The sequence below is a fragment of the Punica granatum genome, chromosome 4 (assembly GCF_007655135.1).
Source record: "Punica granatum isolate Tunisia-2019 chromosome 4, ASM765513v2, whole genome shotgun sequence".
In the NCBI taxonomy this organism is placed as follows: Eukaryota; Viridiplantae; Streptophyta; class Magnoliopsida; order Myrtales; family Lythraceae; genus Punica; species Punica granatum.
The window spans coordinates 38,855,075-38,875,236 of record NC_045130.1 but is presented as its reverse complement, the minus strand read 5'-3'; the positions used below and the strand labels follow the sequence as shown (position 1 = coordinate 38,875,236).

Below are 20,162 nucleotides of genomic sequence, written 5' to 3'. Positions count from 1 at the left end.
TATAAACTTTAGAATTATTATTCTTTCATATACTATCTTAGCAATTGTAAATTTTTAGGATTTTAAAAAAACTTTATTGTAAATAGATTGATAATTGAGATTATTTATATCAATTATTTCACATTAACTATTATAGTCCCTAATTGCCCAACTTAAAATCTAAAAACATAAAACATAGGCCTAAAAGATTTATTGAAAAATAAACGAGACAGAAACATAATCAAAATAGACCTAGTGCGCTCTCCTTATGCTCGGGGAAGTTGAAGGATCGAGGACTTGACCAACGAATAGAACCGTCCTAGTCATGTTCTCTCGGATAAGGAACATGAATGGATGGTCCGCCACGAAGTCCACCCTGCTGACTGGCAAGGAGCCCCTCACACCTATAACGGCAGCTGTGGCAGCCGCAGCTTTGCTGCCTTCCTCGTTCACTTCAATGAAGGACTCGTGGAAAATTTCTGAAACTCGGAGGCCTTGATCCATGGGAGGGTTCACCATCCCGGTCAGACCCCCTGCACCGAAGAGTTGGATCACTCCTAGCTTTGGCAAAACACTTCTGCCTTCAAACTTGTGTGAGATCTTGAAACTTGGGATCCTGAAGTCGCCCACTGCCACCTTCCACTGAGGAAGATGGCGGTCCAAAAACCCAGGCTCCGAGCAGAGCTTCTCCACCAGAGCTGGCAGCCCGTCCTCCGCATCAGGAAGGTACAAGTACATGGAAAATCTCCTTTGGTCCCCACTGCCTTGCTTGTAAGGAAGCTCAAGGACTTTGAACCCATCGAAGGCTCTCACTGCCTGCCTCTTCTTGCTGGTCATGAAGGGAACCTGAACGCGGCTCCCATTGAGAAGATGGAATTCGGCGTCCTCTGTTGAGGACAGGTCAAACTTCTCATTCCAGGCCCCTTTGAAGTATAGAGCATTTGCAAAGATCAGTCGAGTTAAGAAAGTTACAGCACCAGGGGGCAGAAGATCCTGGATAAGGCCACTCGTCTTCTTCTCGGCCCACGAGTTCACCTGATGGGTCACTTCCGCAGCCTAGGGAACACAGACCCCATATTCTATCAGCATGAATGGCAATAGAGATAAAAGCAATAATCAACAGGAACATCATCCAAAATATCAATTGCATGAGCAAACGTGAGTTGACAAGCAGAGCAACAGAGAAATCAACCAAATCTTAACATCAGACACAAACAGGACACAACCACCTCATCAATCCTTAATTTCACCGACTCCCGGAATTGGGCTTTCAAAATAAGATTTTCCATCACTAATCGACATCATACGACTACCCCCAGGGTGTCCCAGGGTGTGAAATTGAAAAAAGCTAGCTAGCCAGCAGACATGACGACCAAAGAGCGCAGTGAAAAATATAAAAATCGGACCTTGGTCCTGAAATCGTCGAGAGGGGTAGCGACCCCGTACGCGGAGGCAACTACCTGGTTTCTGAAATTGAATAACGCCTAGCTAGCTAGCAGAGATGACGACCAAAGAGTAAAGCGAAAATATAAAGGTCGGACCTTGGTTCTGAAATTGACTAGATGGGTGGCTGCCCCGTAAGAGGTGTCAACCACCTGTTTGAAGGAAGGCTTGAGGGGGACGTTGAGCCAGAGGCCGTTGACGAAGGAGAGCTTCGGGCCACCGGCGGGACTGCCGTCCGAGAAGACGACGGAGCCGACCTTGGAGGCAAAAGAGTTGAGGCGGCCCAGGGACGGGGACTTGAGGAAGGACAGGAGCTCTGACCGGGTGCCACTGCCCGCTGTGGAGCCGGCGGCGATCATGCTGAGGACCACGTGGATGGAAAGCGGGGAGAAGACGACGTTGGAGAGTTTGGAGGAGTCGGGGAGAAGGAGCTGCTTGGAGAGGGACAAAGCGACGCCAGCTTGAGCATGAGTTGGTGAGCGGTGGAAGAGCCGGCGGTTGTTGAACCTAGCTATGCTCTGGAAAAGGGTGATGCGGATCGCCATATCGCGAGCTCTGCGAAAGGCCTTAGCAGACGGCAGAGTCGCGACACAGGAGACGCGAAGACGACCTGAGGGTTTGAGATCTAATTCAGAGAGAGATGAACCGGTGATTGGCAGAGCCGGTGAGGCAATTGATTCACTCTATATTTGGATTTGGACCGGGTTGGATTAATTTGCTTGACTTCTCAATTTTAGCACTGCATTTAAAAAATAGTATAGAAAAGTACGACATTTCATTTTAATCTCAAATCTAATACGATCTTTTGAAAATAGCATAGAAATATACGATTTTTGGTTTAGGTGCGACTTTTCATTTCGAGGGAAGGAGCTTGGAGGTATTCGACTACCTTCATCCCATATATTTGACTTGGGTCTATGATTTGGGTCTCACGCTACCACAAAAACCCAACCAGAGCGAAGTTAACCGCTTCTAACAGCATATCTTGCATTTACATCACACGTTGGTCATTTTGACATAAATTGTTAGACAACGTGAACAATTGACCCTTAAGCCGATAATGCAAATGTGGAGCTGGAGATGTCCTAGGAGGTCGAAACTAGATTTCTCAGATTGCTTCTGAGTTGCTTGGGCGCTTTGGAGATCACTGTGATCTCTGTTTGTCGATATTGGACCTCTAAGGACTTGAAAAGTGCATCTAAGATCTTTAAAACACTGCTCGGGAGGTCTAGATGAGTTGTGTAATTCATTCCGACAATTCCACATTGAGCCTTGGGAAGGCTAGCACTGTATAAGGTAGGCATCCTGTGTCAAGTTTCCCCAAAGAGGACATCCGGATATGGATTTCCACTGAAAATGACATTTTATGCTCCTCGGAGGTTACTCGGGAAACTGAAAAGGGTTTTACTATCTGTTTTGCCCAATTGCGTCTATCCGTTGGAGTTTTCAAGGCAATACAGGGTCAACTTCATTTGTCGTTATTCTGTCAGACCGGTCTTCGATTATGCATTTTCGAAGAGGGATTTGCATGTTTTGTCACTCAGAAGTCATTTGAAGTGTCATGTGTGGCTTCTGAGAGACAATCTGAAGCACTGCTCATGCTTTGTATGCTTGTGGAGCATGGCTACATCTGACTTTTGGAATTAACTTTTCTCTGAGAAACTAGCATTTTTGGACTTCTACTGAAAAGTTGTCTATATACAGAAAGTTGTTCTGTATAGAGCAGATGATTTGCAAAATGCATTTGAAGAAACTTTTCATCTGTTTAGCACTGATGTGGATTTTTGGAGTCTAATATTGGCTATCTTCCGATGATCGAGCGAACTATCGAAAAATAGGATTGTCCATGTGATATACTAAAAATATCGGTTTTGGATGTTGTTGAGCTCTCTAGTCACTCTGTTGGCTTTTGATGACCAATGAAGTTCTTTTGTTGTTTGCCCATGTCATCCGCTTGACTCTGCTGACTTAAGGTTCAACAGTGATTTCTTGCTTTGTTGAGCCTTCTTCTGTATCAATACTCATGTCATGGCCGAAATTATTGTTGATGTTGTTGTTTGGACTAGTGGGCCAAAACGGGGTGCTGACAGTTGCTCCTCTTTGGCTGGATGCTCGAATAGAGGATTCAGCCAAAGATTTGAATAAGAATCCCGTTTTGGTCCTCGGCAGTTACCATGGCACCTCTACTGGCCATTTCTTCTCCTCGTATTTGGATTGTGTCGGGACGAATGAAGCTGAAATTTGGAGTCACGTACCTCGGGGTGGAAGGACGACAATCGGGATGATCCCGGCTTTCCAAGTAGTAGACCGATAGACAAACAATGCTGAGATGATCTCGGATGTGCCAAATGTGAAAGGACGACAGTCGGGATGATCTCGGCTGTTGAAACAAGTAAGCTGATAAACAAGCAATACCGAGATGATCTCAGATATGCCATATGCGAAAGGACAACAGTCGGAATGATCCCGGTTGTCAAAGTAGTAAGCTGATAGACAAGCAATACCGAGATGATCTCATATATGCCAGATGCGAAAGGACAACAGTCGGGATGATCCGACTGTCGAAGTAGTAAGCTGATAGACAAACAATACCGAGATGATCTCAGATATGCCAAATGCGAAAGGACAACAGTCGAGACAGCTGTCAAAGTAGTAATCTGATAGACAAGCAATTCCGAGATGATCTTGGATATGCTAGATGCGTATTAGCATAAAGGTAAAGTGGGGAAGATCCCCGTGTGCGCAGGGAGCGCGGGTAGTCGTGCTAAGGACGAGGGTAAGCAACTGTTGTGCTAGGTTTGAACTGTACTCTAGTTGCGCAGGAAAGGTAATCGGTAGAGCAATTGTCATGCTAAACACATGTTGTGCTTGGAGTGCGCAAAGCGCAAGAAGCGCGGGATGACCCTATATTTGAGTAGGAAGCGCGGGATGACCCTAAGTTGCGCCGGAAGCACGAGATGACCCTATGTACCGCAGGAAGCGCGGGATGACCCTATGTAGCGCAAGAAGCGCGAGATGACCCTAAGTTGCGAGGGAAGCGCGGGATGACCTTATGTAGCGCGGGAAGCGCGGGGTAACGCAGGAAGCGCGGGATCACCCTATATTTCTGAATGTGGATGTAAGGAAGCAGTGCTGAGGATTGGACTGACTCTCGGAACTGCGACTTGCCTTGTTGCATGGGAGAGTGAGAACCGCGGGTGGTTCACCCGTAGAGGTAGGCACAACTCTCCATTAGTCGTGATATTGGAGCATGCTGAATGTCCATGGGGAAGAAGTTGACCAAAAAATGCTGACCTGCCGAGGATCGGCTTCATGACGTGCGACTCGAGCTCTGGAGATGAGCGCCTACATATCCCATGGAATTGGGAATCAAAATGCACCGTAGTTCTTGCGGTTTGTACCTGTAGCCTTAGCATTACTAATAAATCATGTGAGAAATACTAACATAAGATAGACACAGGTAAACACTAAAAAGAGCATCGTTGTGACGCACAGATCTTTAATTTCGGGTTGCCTGATCGACCCATGAAGAATTTTGTTTTGACAGTGCAGGTGGGGTCCCGTTTTCGAAGGCCTAGATGCATGGCCTCTAGGGATTCCTATTGATCATGCATGGACATATCAAGACGTCCTAAACGATGCCTTAGCATTTTTATCGATTGTTCGACATGCCCGTTAGCTTTGAACCCAACTCAACAGGGTACCGTAGGACTATTGTATTTGCAACCTACATGGGAATTTTTGTCTAGAATTGGTCAGATCTCGGTTTAATCATTTCCAGAGTATTATGATTAGACTCACGAAATGAATGTATGAGATTTTGGCATTATATTAGCCTATTGAAGGATGACTGTGACCCGTCTTGGAGTTGTGCAATGAAAAAGAGAAAAGAGAAAGCTCGGGGAACATGTTGCCCCAAGCTAAAAGGATACACAAATTCACACCTACATCGAGATGTACCCCCTCTTTCTATTTTGCTGTGGTGTGAGCTGTATCGAACTGCTTGGATAGCGTACTCAGTTGTCCACTGTGTTTGAAGAAGAATCTGCCTTGAACGGTTAAGCTGTGTAGGAGAATCGATCGGGGATCGTGTTGGAGTAGATAACCTGGCTGCTTTCCCTGGGGATCCCTGGTTTGCACAGTGTGTGAGGGACTGGGGGGACAATTTTATCTATCTCTTGTTTTGCTCTTATTTTGCTACGGTCACCCACCTTGGGGCCGTACCTCTCAACCTAAAGGGAATGAGCTCTCTTTTTGCCACGACCGCTCACAAAGGGGTTTCCGATCGCACCTCTCTTTTGTCATAGCTTTTGCCTAGGCCGCCCCTCAAGAGGGATTTTCAACCTAGCGGGCTCAATTCTTTTGTCTCTCGAGCTTGCAAAGGCAAATGATTCGAATGACTCGACCTCTGAGTGCATTGTCTTGTCTCTGTCAAGAAGTTGTGTCTGCTACTCCCCTTTTTGTTAGGGTTTGTTGATTTCTTTGGATTAGCGGTGTCGGAGTTTTTGGTGAATCTCGGCGTCGCCTCGTTTTGCTTGTTGGCGAGTTTTTCCTACTTCTTTTCTCTCTCTCTTCATTGGCGGGTTTTTCCCTCTTCTTTTCGCTCTTTTTTTTTTCTTGCAACTGGGGTTTGCTCTATGCCTCGTATCTTTGTTTAGAAGTTTGACTCTTGTGCACTCGGGAGCCGAACCTCGTGTAATTTGCCCTTGCAAGCTTTACATGTGAATTTCCCCTGTTGTCTAGAAAGAAAATAAGAGATTGGCCCAGTGCGAATGTTGGACGAGAATGCCCCGGTCTTCATTTGTTGAAGTGGCTCGTGGCAGTTGCTTTGTGCGATCGTTGTCCCCGATCTTGTCTTGTTGTTCTCGCAGTATGTGCCTTTTAAAGGGTGCATGCTGTTGAAATCACTGGATGTTCGAGGAAGACGGTTGCATCGATGCTGAATGATTCGCTCGATTGTCTGCGTCTTCGGCTTCGTAGGGGATACCTCATTGTCGGACACCTCCATCGTCAAAGTATAAAGAAAGGGTCTGAGACAAGTTCTCGGGGAAGCGTGAACTCGCGCATCGCTCTTCCTGTAGCCAATGTGTCCCTATGAAGGATGACAAAGAAGATAATGCATCGAGTGATTATACGGTGGAATATGTGGTAAAAAATATTGGGTGGACCCATTAAAAAATCCCTTTTTGTTCAGGGCGTGACCTATGGGGTGTCACGTGTGGATGACATTTGTTTCTGGAAATCTGGTCATCACCACTCTGGAGTGATTAGACCGTGACTGGGGGCCACATCGGCATATTTTCTCTATTGCAGGTAGGCAAGTATAGCCGTCCTAAGGAAGATTTGAAGAGCCGAGTACTGTAATGACATGCGAGTCGATCAGGCTCGATAGAATTAATAGGGTGTCTTTAGGACTGTCCTAATGCCCTTCAAGGATTTGTTCATGCTGGGAACTTGCTCGAGAATGCATGTGAATGAAAGCATTAGAGAGTTTAAAGAAGAGTGCGCGTGTTGCCCTAGTGTTTAGTCGGCGATCATAGTGGAGGTGGATGAGATTCATTCTTTGGTTGGAGGCCTGATTGTGCTGGTGTCTCCTGCGATCGAAGATTGGGTTATGCTCTGCTTGTGTAGTTGTTGCTTCCAGCCTTTGCAATGAAAGGGTTGGATTCATCCTTTGGAGTATCGCCTGGATGAATTCGAATCCAAATCGATTTTGGATTTCAGACGAGTCTGGAAATAAAAGTGTTTTGCTTTAGAATGCAGAATTGCGGAGAGAAAAAATTAGGGGTATTTACCTAAAATGGCCCATGGTTTGTCCGTTTTGTCAAATCTATCATATGTTTTTTTTTGTCAAATCTATCCCATGGTTTACTTTTTGCATCAAATCTATCCTCGCGTTATCTTTTCCATCGACATCTAACGGCCGTGCTGACCTGACGCCTACGTGGCAAGTGTGGCCCACTATCTCTCCACGTGCCACCTCAGCACGGCCGTTAGATGTTAACGGAAAAGATAACGCCGGGATAGATTTGATTCAAAAAGTAAACCATGGGATAGATTTGACAAAAAAAAAAGTATAGGATAAATTTACAAAACGGACAAACAATGAGCCATTTTAGGTAAAAACCCCAAAAAATTAAGGATAACAAGAATCGTGGACACAAGAATTCACAATATGTGCAAGGGATTTTATTAAAGTTAGTGCTATAACAAAACGATCCCTCTTCCGTTGTATGGCTTATAGCTTTGTTGACAAGCGGGGAATAATATATACACAAGTAGACTCGTGGGGGAGGCCATCAACTCTTCCTTAGTTTCGCCTTTTCCAAGAAGATAGGCGCCAATCATGTTGATAGTCGAGCCTGAGCTGGAGCTGTGGTCAGGGAGAGGATTGACCTAGACGTTTGGTGGCTTCACCTCGTTGAATGAGAGCAACTTCTTATCGATGAGTGCCTGCAGCTTGTCCCTAAGGGTGTAACAATTATCGGTTGGGTGTCCTGGAGCACCCATGTAGTATTCACAACGAAGGTTCTGGTCCTGATTTGCAGGATTGAAATTCTCGTTGGGGGCTTTCGGGTTGATCTTTCTGACTGCGAGAAGTTAATGAAATATGTGTGACTGAGGAACAGGACAAGGTGGATACTGAGGTCGAGGCCTGACCTGGCCTATGTTACCCTGCTCGGTTGGCGGTGTTGGGGCTCGCTGGGCCGGCTGAGGAGTTCTCGAAGCCGGGGGTCTACTTGATTGCACTTGAAAAGCCGGAGTATATTGCTGCCCAAAAGACTGCGAGGCTTGAAGAGATGCGTAGGCAGGAGGAGCCGAGTAGTAAATCGGTTGAACTGGGTATTGTTGCTGTGGAGCAAGATGGTATGGTAGTGGAAAAAACGAAGCGACATTAACTGCATATTGTTGATGGCCAGGGTGCCCTAGGTTCACCACACTAACATTAGCGTCTTTGCCTTTCCTGTTGGGGGCTTCCGGGTTGATATTTCTGACTGCCAGAAGTTAATGAAATATGTGTGACTGAGGAACAGGAAAAGGTGGATACTGAGGTCGAGGCCTGACCTGGCCTATGTTACCCTGCTGAGTTGGCGGTGTTAGGGCTCGCTGGGCCGGTTGAGGAGTTCTCGAAGCCGGGGGTCTACTTGATTGCACTTGAAAGGCCGGAGTATATTGCTGCCCAAAAGACTGCGGGGCTTGAAGAGATGCGTAGGCTGGAGGAGCCGAGTAGTAAATCGGTTGAGCTGGGTATTGTTGCTGTGGAGCAAGATGGTATGGTAGTGGAAAAAACGAAGCGACATTAACTGCATATTGTTGATGGCCGGGGTGCCCCAGGTTCACCACACTAACATTAGCGTCTTTGCCTTTCCTGTTGTGGGAGGAAGCAGCAGTGACGACTGTCTTCTTAGAGGATTCGCCCTCTCCTTTTCTGACTGGATGGTTAATCCTTCCCAGTTTAATCCCAAGGCTAACCTTCTTGCCAGCCTTTATCATCGTGTTAAAAGACGACATGTGTCCCAGGAGATGCGAGTAATATGCGCCCTTGAGGGTTCCATGAAAGTTCTGGATCTGTTCCGCTTCGTCAATTGGAGGATGGTGCTTGGCCGCCTCGACACGCCATTGAGTAGCATAGTCCTCAAAGGATTGCTCCTCTTGCATTTCCATGACGCTTAACTCAAGATAGGACGGAGCTATGCTAGTATTGTAGCCATACTGGGACATGAACTTCTTAGCGAGTTAATCCCAGGTGGGAATGTCCGTCGCTTTGAGAGAGCTGAACCAACTGAGTGCTACTCTTTTCAGACTTTCCTGAAAAGTCTGAATCATAAACTGCTCATAGCCCCAGTTCGGCATCATGTGGTTCCGATAGCCTTGCAGATGTGGCTTTGGGTCCGTGGTCCCGTCATACTTGTCGAAGTCGAGAATCTTGATCTTTGGAGACAGCCTCATGTCTGGAAAGAGATTCAGGTCCAAGTAACTCGTGTCATAACGAGAGTCACTTTCTTGGAGAGGATTCATCATCTCTTCCATTCGTTTCATCCGACGCTCCTGTCCGAATTGCTTCAAGAGGCTCTTGGCCTCTTCCCTTAAAGGATGACCGAGAAGTCTCCTGACCCGAATCGGGTTCTAAGGAGTTTCCTTGTCCTGTTTTAAATCTTTTCTCGCATGCTCAAACAACAAACACAATAAATAGCACGTATTTTGACAGAAGTCGGTATTGTCATGATTTGATAACACATTTAAACACGCAAACATGCACAAACATGTTATTTAAGGAATCGATAAAACAATACTGACTTCATGAATGCGGGAAAACATAATGAAACTCGAGAATCAAACTTGAATCGAGATAAGAAGACCGTTCCTTGCCCAAAAAGAGTAGGAAAGCATTCGGTCACCTCTCTTGGAGGTAAACCCGAGAGCTCTTTTGCTCCTTTTGGATCGGAATGGTCTTCTTGACAACGATTCAAATGTTTCCCGACATGCTAGCACGTAAATCGAGGATAAACATGCATGATATATTATGAAATTTTATAAAAAATACAAACTTGCATGTAAATCGGTCTTGAACCGCCTTATAACCCCACAAACGCAAAGATAATGTAAAAGTCTTAATTTCTCTAAGTTGAAGATGGTTATACCTAGCCTCGAGGGTCGAGGACAACTCGGAAAAACGATTGGAGAAAGCTTGCTGGAGTTCAGATGCCTGGGCGGTACTATTCACCCGATGAGGCACCCGATTTTGGCTAGCTTGCACCGGTGGCTCGGAATGGTTGCACGAGCTGGCCCGGGCTATGACACCTCCCTAAAGGGTACTGGAGGTGACTACGGGTGGCTCATGACGTGCAAGAACCTGCGTTAACTTGAAAAGACAAGAAAACCCGGTAAGTTCAAAACTGTCTTTTTTTAATCCGGTTTGGAAAAGCTTGAGTTTGAGTGGGTTTTAATGGGTTGCTTGATGGCTTCTTCCTCCGAGAGGACCCCTAGGGAGTGTATGAGGATGTGAATGAGTTAGATCTCCAAGAATGGTCCGGTTTAAGATTTGGCACGGCGCACAAGTGATAAGGGCATATTATACTCATATTTTATTGTGCAATTCATGTTAAATTATTATTAATTTTATAGAAATTATAAGAAGTCGGTGCTTAATTATGTGTAATTTGATATTGTAGGTCTTTGAGGACTTAGATGGAATTACGAGCAATATTGAGGAGTTTTGCGCAATTTGGAGCCAGCATATATCTTTCGGAAATCTTTTTTTTTTTGTTGTGGATATAAATACTCCTCATAACAAGATTAGGAAACCCTAGGGGGGGAGCCATCTTTCACCATTCTTTTAACCTAGAGAGTTTTTGGAGAGGGTCTTGTCTGGAGCCGTCACCTGGATCAATTGATTTGAAGCGAAGAATTGTGGAAGAGATAATTCCTTAAAGGAATTGTTGGGTTTTTGTTTTAGGATTCAATATCTTGAGTTTACTGCTGAATATGAATTCTATTGCAATGACTCCTTGGAATTATAATTGTGTTTTCAATTCCATGATATTCTAAGCTTCTTTTGTGGGAATATGATGAAACCCTAGGTAGCTAATATGATGATTGTCGCCATGTTATAGGATTAATAGATGTGTTGATGATTCATGATTGCAATTCCTATAATTTCAATTTTAATTCTTAATTGGTTATAATTGTTAGAAACACTATTGATACGGGAGTTGATATAGTGTTTGTTAGGAATTCTTGATTAGACTAATTAGTTAAATGCGATAGCTGCGTTAATTAGTTTAATTAGAGATTATCCAGGGATTAATGCAATGTTTCTAGTTAGTTATTCGCTAAGACATTAGGGATAATTAATTTAGGGCATTAGACAATCATAGCACTGGAAGGTGTATGATTATAATTTAGAGTCCACTATTAATTAGAGATGCGGGAGCTGATTGATTAATTAGAGGTTTAAGACTTTAATTTTAAAGGCTTGATAAACTCACTTGAATAATCACATAGCTATCAGTCTATATAACATGATGGCAATCTGATTAGTGAAACTAGGGTGGATTCTGTTTTTCCCACTTTCAATTGATATATTTTCGTACAATTCTCTTTCTGCTCTTTGTGACGATTTAGGTTGATTAGTAGTTAATTAGTTAATTCTCTTAATTTGATTGCTTAGATAATAATAGAATCTAATATAGGTTTAGTACTTAATTAATCCTTGTGGGATCGACACTCTATTCATCACTATATTACTTGATCTGACCCAGTACACTTGCTGGTAGAATTTGAGCTTATTTTTATATATATTTGCAAAGGGATCAAGTTTTTGGCGCCGTTGCCGGGGATTAACTTAATATTAGACCACCTTTAGTTCTATTGTTAATTTAGGCGCACTTTACTGTGTGTTTATTTCTTGTTCTCTTTGCAGGTATTCTATGCGCAGGAGTAGAAGTGCTGAACTTCTACCATTAGATCCTGAGATAGAGCGCACCTTGCATCGGTTGAGAAGAGAGAACAGAAGAAGGGAAGAATTGCAGGTAGTTGAGATGGCAGATGATGACATCAACCGCCAAATACAGGGTGCTGCCAGAGCACTTCGAGACTATGCAGTACCTACTATTATGGGTTCTGCGATCAGAAGGCCCACTATTCCAGCTAATAACTTTGAACTGAAGCCAGCACTCATCCAGATGGTTCAATCAAATCAGTTTGGAGGATATCCCAACGAGAGTCCTGATGAGCATATTGCAGGATTCCTCCAATACTGTAACACGGTAAAGATGAATAATGTCACTGATGATGTTATTAGATTACAGCTTTTCCTTTCTCGCTTAGGGATAAAGCGAGAGCCTGGTTCAATTCACTGCCACAAGAGTCCATCACCACCTGGGCCGACCTTTCATCTAAGTTTCTCAGGAGATTTTTCCCACCAGCTAGGACTGCAAGATTGAGGAACGAAATCACTAACTTCACCAAGTTCAATGGTGAATCACTTTATGAGGCATGGGAGAGATTCAAGGAGGCAATCAGAAAGTGCCCACATCACGGATTGCCAGATAATCTCCTAATTGAGGTCTTCTATCTTAGCCTGGATGATACATTGAGGTCTCTAGTAGACGCTGCAGCAGGAGGCGCACTGATGGGTAAGAATTATGATGAAGCAAGTGCTTTGATAGAAGAGATGGCCTCCAGTGCACATAATTGGCAGAATGAAAGAAGTAAATCAAGAGTGGCATCAGTCAATGACATGGACACTATTGCTAATTTGACAACCCAGATTTCAGCTCTCACTACCCAGGTAAGTAAACTCACCTCAGCACATTCTTTTAATACTAATCAGGTTGCTTTTTGTGAGTTGTGTTCAGGACCACATTCGACTCTTGAATGCATGTCTGGAAATCCCTCGGCTTCACCCAATGGAGAGCAAGTGAACTTTGTCAACAACTTCCAACGGAGTAATCAAGGGCCTTATTCGAACACTTACAATCCCGGGTGGCGTAATCATCCTAATTTCTCATGGAGGAATGAGAATAATGCACTTAAACCGCCACCTGGATTCCAAAAGCAAGGCCCTGCTCAGAATGCTCCACCTCAGCAAAGTCAGTCGAGAATGGAAGAGCTCATGTTGAGCTATATGCAAAAGACTGACACCATGCTACAGAATCAACAAGCCACTATTCGAAACCTAGAGGGTCAGATTAGTCAGATTTCTCAGCAATTGAGTAATAGACCATCAGGGTCTTTACCCAGCAACACTGAAGAGAACCCCAAGGGTGTCAATGCTATAATGCTGAGGAGTGGCAAGGAATTGGAAATAGTCAATAGAAAAGCTCAAACTCAGGAGGAGAGTCCGGAGAAAGACAAAGGTAAGCAAAAGGTGGAGGAACCAAGGCAGAAGTCACTAGGGGTGAAACCGTATGTTCCTCCTGTCCCTTTTCCAGGAAGATTGAAGCAACAACAGTTGGACGCCCAATTTGCTAAATTCCTAGATGTTTTTAAAAAGCTGCAAATCAACATTCCATTTGCAGAAGCACTCCAGCAGATGTCTTCATATGCTAGATTCATGAAGGATCTGCTCACTAAAAAGAGGAAGTTTGATGGGAGTGAGCCTGTGATGCTTACAGGAGAGTGTTCTATGATTCTCCAAAAGGACTTGCCTAACTTACCACGCAAACAAAGAGATCAGGGGAGTTTCACTGTTCCTTGTACTATAGGGAATTTTCATTTTGAGAACGTTCTTATTGATTCAGGTGCAAGTATAAATTTAATGCCTCTGTCTATTTTCAGGAAACTTGGACTTGGAGAATGCAAGAAAACTCATATTACCTTGCAACTTGCTGACAGGAGTATCAAATATCCAAAGGGTATTGTTGAGAATGTCCTGGTGAAGGTAGACAAATTCATATTTCCAGTCGACTTCATAGTCTTGGAGATGGAGGAGGACAGAGAGGTGCCCATGATCCTTGGCAGACCGTTCCTTGCGACAGGTAAAGCATTAATAGATGTGGAACAAGGTAAGCTCACTTTAAGAGTTATGAATGAACAAATAACTTTTAATGTTTATGACGCCATAAAGAAATTTGATGATGGCAAATCATGTTACACCATTGATATTATTGATGAGCTTATCTCTGAGTCTGTGGAGGAGAAAGCAGGTGTGGATACAATGGAATCAGTCCTTAGGGATCTGGACGATTGGAGTGATGATGATGAGCATGAGGAAGAATCTGTGGAGAAGGTATCAGAAATCAAGGCTCGCTACTATGAGGAGCTGGGCACTAGTGCGACAAAACCAGTATCATCTTTGACACAGTCCCCGGTGCTAGAACTTAAACCATTGCCTAGCCATTTAAAATATGCCTATCTTGGAATAGATGATACTTTGCCAATAATTATCTCTTCTTCCTTGACAGGTGATCAGGAGCAACAGCTCCTAAGCGTGTTGAGAGAGCACAAGGAGGCAATAGGATGGACTATTGCAGATATCAAAGGGATCAGCCCTTTGATTTGCACTCACAGGATAATGTTGGAAGTTGAGTGCAAACCCATAGTGCAACCACAGAGGCGACTTAACCCAACTCTCAAAGAGGTAGTGAAGAAAGAAGTGCTTAAACTGTTGGATGCAGGTATTATCTATCCTATCTCAGATAGTAAATGGGTTAGTCCTGTTCAAGTAGTGCCCAAAAAGGGTGGTATGACTGTGGTTAAAAATGAGGTCAATAAATTAATCCCGACTCGTACTGTGACTGGGTGGAGAGTTTGTATAGATTACAGGAAACTAAATGATGCTACCCGTAAAGACCATTTCCCCCTCCCCTTCATTGATCAGATGCTAGAAAAACTTGCAGGGCATGATTATTATTGTTTTCTAGATGGTTATTCTGGTTACAATCAGATTCATATAGCACCCGAGGACCAGGAGAAAACCACATTTACTTGTCCTTATGGCACTTTTGCCTTTAGGAGAATGCCTTTCGGTCTCTGTAATGCACCTGCCACTTTCCAGAGGTGCATGATGTCTATATTTTCTGACATGTTAGAGAATTTTATTGAAATATTTATGGATGATTTCTCTGTTTTTGGGAAGTCATTTGAATCTTGTCTGACAAATTTAGGCTGTGTGCTTAAAAGATGTAAGGAGACTAATCTGCTTATGAACTGGGAGAAATGTCATTTTATGGTAAGAGAGGGTATAGTCTTAGGTCACAAGGTGTCAAAGAAAGGGATTGAAGTTGATCGAGCAAAAGTGGAGATAATAGAGAAGTTGCCACCACCCACTTCAACAAAAGGAGTAAGGAGCTTCTTAGGACATGCTGGCTTCTACAGGAGATTTATCAAGGACTTTTCTAAAATCTCTAGACCTCTTTGTAATTTACTTGAAAAAGATTCTGCTTTTGTTTTTAATGACAATTGTTTGCAGGCATTCAATTTATTGAAGGAGAAACTCACTTCTGCACCAGTGATCGTTGCACCTAATTGGGAGCTTCCGTTTGAGCTGATGTGTGATGCCAGCGACTATGCTGTAGGAGCAGTACTTGGGCAAAGGAGAGGTAAGGTATTTCATGCAATATACTATGCTAGTAGAACTTTAAATGAGGCCCAAAAGAACTATGCCACAACTGAAAAGGAGCTTTTAGCAGTCATATTTGCATGTGACAAGTTTCGGCCTTATCTGATAGGTTCTAAGATCATAGTATACACAGACCATGCTGCCCTGAAATATTTGTTTGCCAAAGCTGATGCTAAACCTAGGCTAATTCGTTGGATTCTACTGCTACAAGAATTTGACCTGGAAATTAGAGACACAAAGGGAACTGAAAATGTAGTGGCTGATCACTTATCCCGTTTGGAATCTGATTGTTTAGATTCACCCATTAATGAAAAGTTCCCTGATGAACAATTGCATGTAGCAGAAATCCAAGGATTACCTTGGTATGCTGATATAGTCAATTACATGGTTAGCAACATCACACCATATGGTTTGTCATCTCAACAGAAAAAGAAATTTTTGCATGATGTGAAATACTATTTTTGGGATGAACCATATCTGTTTAAATATTGTGCTGACCAAGTAATTAGACGCTGTGTGCCTGAAACTGAACAACTTAGCATAATACAACACTGTCATTCTAAGGAAGCAGGAGGCCACTTTGGTGTGGAAAGAACTGCAACTAAGATCTTATCTTGTGGATTTTATTGGCCTAGAGTATTTCATGATTGCAGGAATTACATTATGTCTTGTGCTCCATGCCAAAGAACTGGCAATATTTCTAGGAGACATGAAGTACCACAAAATAGCATTCTTGTAATTGAGCTTTTTGATGTGTGGGGAATAGACTTTATGGGTCCTTTTCCCTCTTCTTTTTCAAATAAATATATTCTTGTGGCTGTTGATTATGTTTCAAAATGGGTAGAAGCAGTTGCTCTACAAAGTAATGATGCCAGAGTTGTAATCAGATTTTTGAAAAAGAACATCTTTTCAAGATTTGGGGTACCTAGAGCCATTATAAGTGATGGGGGATCACATTTTTGCAATCAGCAATTTGAAAAATTATTATCAAAATATGGAGTTACTCATAAAATTGCCACCCCTTATCATCCACAGACTTGTGGACAGGTTGAGGTGTCCAATAGGGAAATAAAGCGTATCTTAGAGAAAACAGTCAATGCATCTAGGAAAGATTGGTCTTTAAAACTTGATGATGCATTGTGGGCTTACAGGACAGCTTTCAAAACCCCCATAGGAATGTCCCCATACAAGATTGTTTATGGTAAATCATGTCACCTACCAGTAGAGCTTGAGCACAAAGCATATTGGGCCATAAAATACCTTAACTTTGATTTACAAGCTGCAGGTGAAAAGAGATTGCTCCAATTGAATCAGATGGCTGAGATGAGAGAGGAAGCATATGAAAATGCTAGGATATACAAGGAGCGAGCCAAGCGATGGCATGATAGGAACATCCTAAAGCGAGAGTTTTTGCCTGGTCAGAAAGTCCTATTATACAACTCTCGCTTGAAGTTGTTCCCAGGTAAGTTAAAATCTCGATGGTCTGGACCATTTGTTATTTCTAATGTTTTTCCCTATGGTGCAGTTGAGCTGAAGTCAGAAGATGACCGCACTTTTAAAGTAAACGGTCATCTTCTCAAGCATTACTTTGAAGGGGAAAATATTGATGGTGATGCCACTACGGTGGATCTAGCAAATTCGGTTGAAGAATTGGAAAAGTCGAACTAGCGACTATAAACTAAGTGCTTCATGGGAGGCAGCCCATGTCTGAGAGCTAAAGTCCCTGTTGGCTCTCAATTCTTTTGCTTCATTTGTTTTATTTTGATTTGCTGTTGGTTTGTACTTTATCAAGCACCCACTCATTGGGTAGACTTGGGATATTTGCTATTTGATTGTTTTAGTTAAGATGGATTATCTGCTATTTTTGTTCTTTTTGTTGTTTTCTTTTGTTTTTGAAGCCAGGGTGGATAACAACTGCTGACTCTCTCTATTGCTATACCAGTTGGAACTCCAATTGCTTCAACTTAATTTTTCGAAACCGGGGAAGTACTAGTATCTCTTTTCTCTTATGTTCTTTATTTTTATTTTCGTTTTACTAGAGCTACATTAGGAACAGTGAGGACACTGTTTAATCTAAGTGTGGGGAAGGGAGATACTAAACAGATGGAGTATAAAATTGAGTATAGTGTTGATGTCTGAATTCTGTGATTTAATTTGTTACTCATGACATCTGATGCCTGTCTTTGTTGATAAATAGTTATACTTCCCTGTCACCTTGAATTATAATTGTCCTTAAGTTATCTGGCAATTGTTAGGCCAAATTCTTTTTTTTTTTTTTTTTTTTTAATTTTTTTTAATTATTGAAATCTAGAGATTGTACGAAGAATACTGTTGATAGCATTTGTTCAGGAATTGTTTGAAAAAAATTGACTCACTTAGGCGCCCTACTCACCACTGTTGTGATTTTTGTACTTAGTTAAAATTAATTAGTCAAATCTTTAGAAATCAAATTTACCTAGTTTTTAGCCCTAGAGTTTGAAGTTTAAGAGTCGGTCAAGTCCTTAAGTGAAAAATAAACAGGTCTACTTCTAAGCAAAGTTAGTTAGTATATCCTCTTTTTAATTATTCTAATAGCACTTTAACATTTAGTGAAAGAGGTAGAAGAAGCTTTGTACTTAGTGATTCCTATAAAAGAAGTCTGAAAAGTGTTAGTGAGCATTCAAAAAAAAAAAGCAAGCATAGCCTTTACTCCAATGACTCAAGAATTGAGTTATGAGTATCATAACTTGAATGTTAGAGTGAGGAAGAGTTCGTAGGGGTCCCTTTAAAACCCGTCACTTGGGTGATGAGCCCGGGATGTGCCGACTCAATGAACTCACTATAACGAGAAGAGCGGAAAGGCACAAGTTCAAACTAAAATTGGACTTGAAAAAAAAAAAAAATTGCTTCTTAAACAGAAAGGAAAAATTGAATGCAAAAACAAAAAATAAATTAAGACTTGTAATAAAAAGGAAGAAAACCTAGGGACGAAGCAGATACCATATGCTTTCACTACCTTGTTGACTTGCTTAGAGGGAAAATTAGAGGGATTATATGCCTGCTAACAGCTATGAAGTTTAAATGTGTATTTTTCCTTATAGGACTGAGTATTTACTTTTGAAATAGAAATCTTAGGCTAAACGCTTGGATTAAAATTTGCTTTCTCTAGATTAGCTGGTTAATTTCAACTGTAGTACTCTGATCACATGTTTCCAGTTTGGTTTGAGCAGTGGGCACCACAAAATAACGAGTAATAAATTATGAGATATCAAATGCTTAAATCAGTGAATATGAAAATTTGTACTCTCTCTGATAGATTTCTTTCCTTGGTCTTATTTATTTTGCTTGAGGACAAGCAAAAGTTCAAGTGTGGGGAAGTTGATAAGGGCATATTATACTCATATTTTATTGTGCAATTCATGTTAAATTATTATTAATTTTATAGAAATTATAAGAAGTCGGTGCTTAATTATGTGTAATTTGATATTGTAGGTCTTTGAGGACTTAGATGGAATTACGAGTAATATTGAGGAGTTTTGCGCAATTTGGAGCCAACATATATCTTTCGGAAATCTTTTTTTTTTGTTGTGGATATAAATACTCCTCATAACAAGATTAGGAAACCCTAGGGGGGGAGCCATCTTTCACCATTCTTTTAACCTAGAGAGTTTTTGGAGAGGGTCTTGTCTGGAGCCGTCACCTGGATCAATTGATTTGAAGCGAAGAATTGTGGAAGAGATAATTCCTTAAAGGAATTGTTGGGTTTTTGTTTTAGGATTCAATATCTTGAGTTTACTGCTGAATATGAATTCTATTGCAATGACTCCTTGGAATTATAATTGTGTTTTCAATTCCATGATATTCTAAGCTTCTTTTGTGGGAATATGATGAAACCCTAGGTAGCTAATATGATGATTGTCGCCATGTTATAGGATTAATAGATGTGTTGATGATTCATGATTGCAATTCCTATAATTTCAATTTTAATTCTTAATTGGTTATAATTGTTAGAAACACTATTGATACGGGAGTTGATATAGTGTTTGTTAGGAATTCTTGATTAGACTAATTAGTTAAATGCGATAGCTGCGTTAATTAGTTTAATTAGAGATTATCCAGGGATTAATGCAATGTTTCTAGTTAGTTATTCGCTAAGACATTAGGGATAATTAATTTAGGGCATTAGACAATCATAGCACTGGAAGGTGTATGATTATAATTTAGAGTCCACTATTAATTAGAGATGCGGGAGCTGATTGATTAATTAGAGGTTTAAGACTTTAATTTTAAAGGCTTGATAAACTCACTTGAATAATCACATAGCTATCAGTCTATATAACATGATGGCAATCTGATTAGTGAAACTAGGGTGGATTCTGTTTTTCCCACTTTCAATTGATATATTTTCGTACAATTCTCTTTCTGCTCTTTGTGACGATTTAGGTTGATTAGTAGTTAATTAGTTAATTCTCTTAATTTGATTGCTTAGATAATAATAGAATCTAATATAGGTTTAGTACTTAATTAATCCTTGTGGGATCGACACTCTATTCATCACTATATTACTTGATCTGACCCAGTACACTTGCTGGTAGAATTTGAGCTTATTTTTATATATATTTGCAAAGGGATCAACAAGTCCGCTACCAACCAGAATCCGAATCTATACATATTATGGACGAGCCTGGGTCGGGCA

General features: G+C 41.9%; 2 protein-coding genes and 1 non-coding gene across 4 annotated transcripts; 1 reads left to right on the top strand and 2 right to left on the bottom strand.

Moving 5' to 3' along the window:
• Window positions 1-60: 60 nt before the first annotated feature.
• LOC116203364 (serpin-ZX-like) lies at window positions 61-2,080 on the bottom strand. Of its 2 annotated transcripts, XM_031535052.1 has the most exons (3): window positions 1,521-2,080; window positions 957-1,035; window positions 61-866 (listed from the first exon to the last, which is right to left on the bottom strand). In XM_031535052.1, exons 1-3 carry the CDS (start codon window positions 1,965-1,967, stop codon window positions 232-234), a joined length of 1,161 nt encoding a protein of 386 aa, XP_031390912.1. In that variant the 5' UTR covers window positions 1,968-2,080; the 3' UTR covers window positions 61-231. The 2 variants fall into 2 exon arrangements, with proteins under 2 accessions (XP_031390912.1, XP_031390911.1); XM_031535051.1 differs by having other exon boundaries at window positions 61-1,035; window positions 1,521-2,078.
• Window positions 2,081-11,852: 9,772 nt separating this feature from the next.
• LOC116204412 lies at window positions 11,853-13,805 on the top strand. The gene is made up of 4 exons (XM_031536484.1): window positions 11,853-12,183; window positions 12,234-12,715; window positions 12,758-13,673; window positions 13,762-13,805. Exons 1-4 carry the CDS (start codon window positions 11,853-11,855, stop codon window positions 13,803-13,805), a joined length of 1,773 nt encoding a protein of 590 aa, XP_031392344.1.
• On the bottom strand, window positions 12,362-12,468 carry LOC116206487. The gene has a single exon (XR_004156716.1). It is a non-coding gene; the product is annotated as a small nucleolar RNA R71 (small nucleolar RNA).
• Window positions 13,806-20,162: the final 6,357 nt, after the last annotated feature.